At 30.9% G+C, this 7,961-nt stretch overlaps 1 protein-coding gene across 1 annotated transcript; it reads right to left on the bottom strand.

Annotated features, from left to right (window-relative positions):
* Positions 1-4,796: 4,796 nt before the first annotated feature.
* LOC112602276 (adhesive plaque matrix protein-like) lies at positions 4,797-6,843 on the bottom strand. Its single transcript, XM_025350264.1, has 3 exons — positions 6,715-6,843; positions 5,851-5,938; positions 4,797-5,241 (listed from the first exon to the last, which is right to left on the bottom strand). The coding sequence occupies exons 1-3, from the start codon at positions 6,733-6,735 to the stop codon at positions 4,892-4,894; spliced, it is 459 nt and encodes a 152-aa protein (XP_025206049.1). The 5' UTR covers positions 6,736-6,843; the 3' UTR covers positions 4,797-4,891.
* Between the last annotated feature and the right edge of the window lie 1,118 nt (positions 6,844-7,961).

Raw genomic sequence — 7,961 nt, 5'->3', positions numbered from 1 at the left:
AGCGTAGCGGGGTACAGCGCCACGCGCGCGTACCCCCAGCGCGCGGCGGCCATCCCGTGCGCGCCCGCGCGATGTCGCGACGTCACGCCGCCGTTTGCGCGCAAACGTGTCGCTATAACGACCGCGCAGGTGCGCGCGACGAAATCGTAAGCGGCGGCGGCGGCGGCGACCCGGACCGATGATGCGAGCGCGCGCTGTCCGTCCCGTCGCTGGCGCGTGCTCATGCGTCGATCGATAGACGCCGCGACGCGACCTCGGCGAGAGGTCGTCGTGTCGTCGCCGTCGTGGTCGTCTGCGGCGGTGGCCATCGCGGGTGCTGTGGCGTTGGCCGCTGCGCTTTGCGCTGCAGCCTGTTGCACTCGCCGTGTCATCGCGACGAGGTTGTTGTTATTGTTGTGATGTACCGATTATTATTGGACGCCGCGCGTCCCGTTCGCTGCAGGTGCTCAACGCCGGGGCAGTGCGGCGTATTACGTTATGCATTATGTATTGTTGTACACACCGAACGATGTCCTTATTTTCCGTGACTGATAGATTCCCAGGAAAAACGGTGCGCTGCACCGCGCGAGGTCCTGGTGGGGGTTGATTGCAAACCGTATCTTGTACTCCGATGAGGTACTCTGTACGGGTAGTTTTTTCCCATGCGATTACGAGTGCGCGCAAACGACGGAAAACTAAACACGTTCCAGAGGTTTTCTTGTAAATCAAAATAGATAACGTTTTGGGCACATATTGCGAAACAAAACACTAAATCGAACACTGAATACGTTATGCGTTCTCGGCGACTAGGTTGTACGTCTTCTTTACCACGTCTGCGGAGTTCGTGACGAATACGGAAACGCGTGCATCCTATCCTCGTGGTAACCGACTGTGAAATACCTATTGTCAGTGCTGGATCTAGGACGTTTGACGCCCGGGGCTAATAAAAATACGGTTCCCTTGTGTGGATGTGGAGCTGTGTGGCCGGGGGTCGACGTAAGAAAAAATGCTTGAACATAAAACAAAAAGTATATTTTCGTATTACAATTATTTGTATTTAAACTATTGTCACGAATGTCATAACACTCATAACTCATAATATAACAAAATCGACTATTCAATAGAAGAAATGAACGATACAAAATATAATATTATCGTATATACGAATATTCATGCGTCGTACATCATTAAAACAATAATAATATGCAATTAATATCGTCGGTCATCGGATTGAATACACTACGAAAACAAATAAACCTATAAAAGACGGCAACGCCGGACAAAAATAGTTAAAAATTACACATTAAAATATTGTATTTTTAAATAACTTGTTATGTATAATATTATTGTTTTTTTCTTATTATACGTTTGGAAATATGTTACAATTTATATATATTTTTATTATATTTTATTTTTGTTTTGTTATTTTTCATGAACTTAAAAGCGCGCTTATATCAACAGAGCCTGGGTAACGATACTCACCGAGTCCCTCTAGATCCGGCATTGCCTATTATTGTCACATGTGGGCTATATTTAAATATGATTAAAACTAACTAAATCCTGGTTGAATAAAATTATAATAATAGAATTTACTGACCATAGGTCATTGGTTTACAATTTATATGGTGATTTGCATCTTGCCGATATCGATGTAACTAAACTATACTAAGTGTATCTATTTATATCATTGTCAATATAAAAGTACCTATATCTATTGACACTCTAATTATTTTTCGTTGAAATGTGAATAAAATACGCGATGTTGGAAATACTTTATCGTATTAACTTTACTTTTTCCAATATATCTGCAAATTAAATGGAATTCTATTAATTATCAATGTAGCTAAATTTAAAAATAAATACAGACATTTTAAATTGTGTAGGTATAAGATGTAAGTATTTCTGGAAAACGTGAGTTGGGTTCCGAGATATAATACTCGAATTGGGTTGGTGGTATTATTTGATATTACTCGAATTAGGTCCAACGTAACTTGCCAGTACATGGGCGCCCATTGAAGAGGGGCAAGACTGGGCACTTGCCTTCCCCCCTGGAAAAATAATATGATCTTTAAGTATTATTGTTATAGATATTATCTAATTACCTTTTTTTTTTTTTTTCCATTGAAAATCACTACATGAGGGCCGAACTGTTTTCACATTGATTAACCCTTTTCACATTGATTAACCCTTTTTCACATTGCTTAACCCTATTCACATTGCTTAACCCTATTATCTAATTACCTAAAGAGCATATAAATTACTTTTTTCTTTATTACTATGGGGATTTGAAATAATACAAATATTTATTACTAAATAATATATAATATTTTTTATTTTTTAAAATTAATCTAATACCTACATATATACCTTAACGCAACAAAAAAATAAAATTTTTGGGTGACATTCTAGCCAACATTCACGTGGTGTTTCCTGAGTAACGAAAATAGGCTAGTCCTAACTTATATACTCTATAAAATATACAGGAACCCAACTCGAGTTTGTCTAGTATTTTTTAATTAAATAAAATTGTAAGTACTTATATTTGAAACTAAATATTATAGCCTATTCTATTTAAAAAATACACTTAAATATTTTAGATTTGGATGTGCGGAATGATGAATTGTTAAGATATTGATTTTACAATATGTTTTATTTTTTGTATTGAAAGACATTTTTTATGAAAGAAAAATGTCTCAATATTTAACTGCAATATCTTCTTTAGTATAAATGTAAATCTAGTTATTACTTTGGGGTCACGGATAAAAAAGGTAAAAAAGTGGATACCGCTCTGCTATACATTAGGTATGGATCAATGTAAAGGGTGTGTTAAATTTGAATCCAATGATATATAATAGTATAAAATATATGTTAAACGATTTTGAACAGAGTCCGTCTGTCAGCCTATATTACTAAGTATATTCCGTAATATGTTTTTGTTATAGTTACTAAATTTATTATAGTTAATAATATTTATTTTACTTTTAATGCTACAGTAGGTTTATATATTTTTTTTCTAAAAACATTGCATTTATTATATTGTTATTTTTATTAATATTTAGTTATTAAAATAACATTTATTTATACCATATTATATTAATGTTATAAACTTTTTAGTTAACAATACCTTACTGTAAAAACTACAAGGCAAGTATTAACTTTGAAAAATCCATTAAATTAGTATTTATTTATGATCCAACGTTATTATTAAAATATTTCTAAAATGATTTGGTGTTAAGTCCAGAGCATAGGATTAGTTACAAATATAAGGAAAATGAAATCGTTCGTTAAATAGATTAAAATCTCATAGCTTTGTTTCCTTTGAAATATGTTAAGAAAGTTGAGCACTATTCATACGTTAATAATATTATCATCATTATTTCTATCATATACGTATTGTTATTTATTAATTGTTTAGGTATGATGTTTAGGTGGCGTTGTGCTATAAAACTATAATTTATCAAATGACTAATGATTTACGAGATATCGTACTATTTATATTATCGATGAACTATTGTTATACTTTAAAAGAAGTAAGAACATACATCAATGAAACTTTCCACAAAGACTATTACAAAATCAAATAGTTTGGAAATATAGCGATTTTCACAAATACTTCCTCCTTATTTAATAAATGTAAATACATGTAACATGAATAAAATAAGTGAATGTTTCAATGATAATTTTAAAAGTTTTAAAAAAACTTAACATTCAAATATTTTAATTTTAAATATTACATTACTGAGATCAAATTCACTAGCAAATATTAAATTGTTAAACATCCAAACTGTATTTTGACAAAAAAAAAAAATAAATAAATAAATAATAAATATGAACAAATGGTTAAACTATATGTTAAAGAATAACAAAAAAATCAATTTTATTTTACAAAATGTACTATTTTTATGTTAGAATTTTTAATCATTTTTATTAGTTATATTTAAAATAATATGTTTACTTATTTCTTTTTTAAACAACTTTTTACTGTCCCAAATTAGATATATTATGTAGTATGATATTTGTTTTAAACATTGCACTTATTATTTTTTTTAATTTTTTTTTATAATGATTTTTATTGTTCTAAGTAGTCAACGATCAAAAATATACATCTATAATTTATTAAATTTATAAAAATATTTGGAAATTTATTCTATATTTAGACAAAATTAGACATTGGGTGAAAAAAAAATTATAATAAACTTTTAAAAAATATGGTAGAAAATTTTAATGATCCATCAATGGTATAACTTTATTAAAATAATAAAATATACATATAATCATAAAAAATTCATACTTACACTACTACTGTATCTATTTTTAAATAGTTAGCAAATACAATATAATTTTATTTAGTTTCAATACACCACTCACATTTAAATGTATAATCAAACGCTTTTTCTTAGTATTTTTAATACTTTTGATATATCTGCTAAGTTCTACAAAATGCGGCAAAATTTATTCAGAAAAGTACAACATTTTCGCTTTGTAAGTAGTAAAGATTAACCAATATGAATGCCGTATTGCATATCTTACGCCTTATGGTATACATTATAGTAGTATATACTTCACCACACACATATCAGTATGCAGTATCGCTATCGGCTAGTCATACCATTTCCTACAGCCAAATGTTCGAGTAATATTTGTCCATAGATCGTATTGATTCACTATAGACTGATAACTGATGAGTTATTGTTGATTATGTACACTTCATACTGCACACTAACCTAAACCATAAATAGACGTAGTAATATCATGTTAGGTATATTGTAATTTTTCAGTCACAACTCAGATAAGAAAATAAATAAAAACAAAGTCGGTTAATGACAAAAATAAGATCACATTTTTATTGTTAAAAGTAGAATAAGAAAACTACGAGTTACAGGAAGGTTGAGAATCATTGTTGTAAGAGCATTTAGTAGTGATAGGCGACTGGATATCCGGCTTTATAGGCTGGGATGTAAGTCTTTTCGTATTTGCCGGGCCAGTATTTGCCGTCATCTTCTGGGTAGCTTGGGTATGCGGCCTTGTAGGCTGGAATGTAAGTCTTTTCGTATTTGCCGGGCCAGTATTTGCCATCATCTTCGTGGTAGCTAGGGTATGCTGGAGCGGCATATACTGTTGCTGCAGGGTACGTTGCTGCTGGGTATACAGCGGGTGCAGGGTATGCAGCTGCTTTCACGGCATAATTGTAGGGATAACTGGTATAATCAGAGTATGCATATGAAAACGATCCAGGAGCTGAGGCAGAGTAACCCAAAATCGCTATTGATAAAAAAAAAAATTGATTAGAATGTAAATTAGAATCGGTTTTACTGCAGGATGCATTTTGATTTTGACGAGATTTCATTTACATACAGGTAATAAGTATAATACGAGTAAATCGAATGATCTGTATAACGTTCATTATTAAAAAAAAAAAATTATTGACATTTTTGAAAATATTTTTTAAATAATTTTAAATCGTTAAAAACACAATTTTTCTAAAAAATATATTTTTACAATTTTTTTATTGTTATTATTTTACTAATTTATTACTTTTTTTAATGAAAATATGCCCAATTTTTTATTCCAAAGTACGTATAATATTTTTTTCAATACTTTGATGCATAAAAATTAAATATGTGACTAGTAGTTTATGAGCTATAAGTATTTAAAGCTTTGATGAATAGAGTGGAGTGTACAGTTGTGTGTACCTCACAAAATGTTGGCCTACTACTTAGCTCATCAAAACTTTATATAATGATTTAAAATTATGTAACAGAAATATTTTCAAAAACATTAGTACTTTCTGAAATAATAAGTGTTTTACGTTAGATAGATCACCCCGTATATAAGTTACTGTATTAAATTTATTTAACAATTGGCACTTACGAGCTGGGGCAGCGGCAATGTAAGCGTGTTTCTTTGCTCTTACTCCTTCTTCGGCGGCAACAGAGTACACGGCCAAGGCGATGAATATCTATAAGACGGAAAATCGTAATAATAATATTGCATATACAAATTCAAATTGTATAATAGAAATAAAATACAAAGTGAAAAATTTTAACCACGGATCGCAATGTAACTTTTATGATTTTTAATATTACTATTTAATTTCAGATTTACAATCTGCAGCACAATGCAATAAAACGGTAGAATATATTCAGTATAGATAACAATATTATAAGTGTGAAATTTTAATCATTTTTTACCTATAGACTATAGAGTATTATAAATTCGTGAAAAATTATATAGGTATCGTAGCACATGTATACATTTTTTTCCCTTATATGCAAAGCAATACTATAATAGAAGCTATAGATGATAAAAGTCGACTACCCACGTTTTGAATGTTTTGAAAATTTTTTGATGGTTATTCAGTAACTATATATTGTATCAATTTTTTTTAAATCCTGCACTTATCATTAAAATAAAAAAATCATGTTATATAATACCAAATAATTAATATAAATATACAGATATGTATACTCTGCTTGACTAAACAATCACAATTCGTCAAGCCAAAATTATATCATATTATCAATTATTTTTTTCATAATCAAAATTTTTTAGAAATAATATACTTTATTATTATTACTGGCGTGAGAATTTGTATTTAAAGAATCGATTGAAAACTATAAAGTTATAAAATATTGTAGCTATGCATAAAGATAATCAGTTCTACTACATGGGCACTATTGATAATAGTCGATAACGCCTACGCTGCGATATTGTGTTGTTAAAGCTGCAACTCACCAGATACTTGAAAGAAGCCATTTCGTGTTTGGTGGTTTCTTCTTGCGTTGTTTTCAACGGATCTGCAAACTTCAACCTGTGGTCGATGTGTGTACTTGGAATGTGAGTGATATATGTGATGTCAATGCCGGGTACTACAGCCCTTTTATACAAACGGTAGTACCTATACCTAACCATGATATCATGGGGTAGGTGTTCCTGTCCCCACTCATCATACAGGGCGTTGTCAGTCTGAAAGAATAAAATCCGGATCCCGTATATTAACATTACCTATACTTAAATTTACTTATAAATATTGGGCGGTGGCGAATGCACTATTAAATGGCGATTCATGGTGACAATGACCTTGGATCTTGACCGTGTGGAAGGATAACTGGAGGAGGGCACTTGATCGCATTTAAAAAATGTAACAATTCTTAAGCAACGAAATAAAATAAAAATATTAAAACGCACAGACACAAAATTAGGCGTTGCCGGACATGATAATTTACATATATTATTTCATAGCTACTGTACGCATGTACTGCTATACGAGTATTACACAATATTATACGTATATTTGAGTATAAATTATTACGTGAAAATAATTAAAAATTATCCAAAAAATAACGTTGCTCTTAGCTAATGGTGTAGAACGTATAATACACATGTGAATTGTATAATAATAGTAATAACTGCAATTATCGGAACAGGGGGCGTACGGCCAGTCATTCAAGTTCACCGCGGTGACGACTGTCGTAAGTAAATAAATTTAATATTAATTATAATATATTATTATTAAACAATAAGCTATGTATACTTTTTTGCAGTAAATTCTTGAGTTCAACATAATATATATATATATATATATATATTTTTAGGCTTGTACACCGATATAAGTGTAATATGCTATATATTTTTACGTAAATATTACTATGACTTGTCAAATCTCAGGTTTGGTCCAAGTCTTATAATTTTTTTTATATTTGATAAGCGTATTAAAAAACTTAGAATGATTCACAGGTATTAATTATTGAAATTGAAAATTGAATGCATAATACAGCCTATTATGGGTTATGATAATTTACATAATTCCTAGGTTAATTTATTAAAAATCTCAACAAAATGAGTTCGGTCATCTTTTAATTTTTTAAGTCCTTGAGTATAATCCAAAGAATATTATAGGTACTATGAAAACAAAATTATATTTATACTATACTTTCCTTTCCATTACTTTCAATCGGGCAAAATATAACTTTTTTGAGGGG

Source organism: Melanaphis sacchari, unplaced genomic scaffold (genome assembly GCF_002803265.2).
Source record: "Melanaphis sacchari strain LSU unplaced genomic scaffold, SCAv2.0 Contig85_pilon_pilon, whole genome shotgun sequence".
Lineage (NCBI taxonomy): Eukaryota > Metazoa > Arthropoda > Insecta > Hemiptera > Aphididae > Melanaphis > Melanaphis sacchari.
This window is presented reverse-complemented; position numbering and strand designations above follow the sequence as displayed.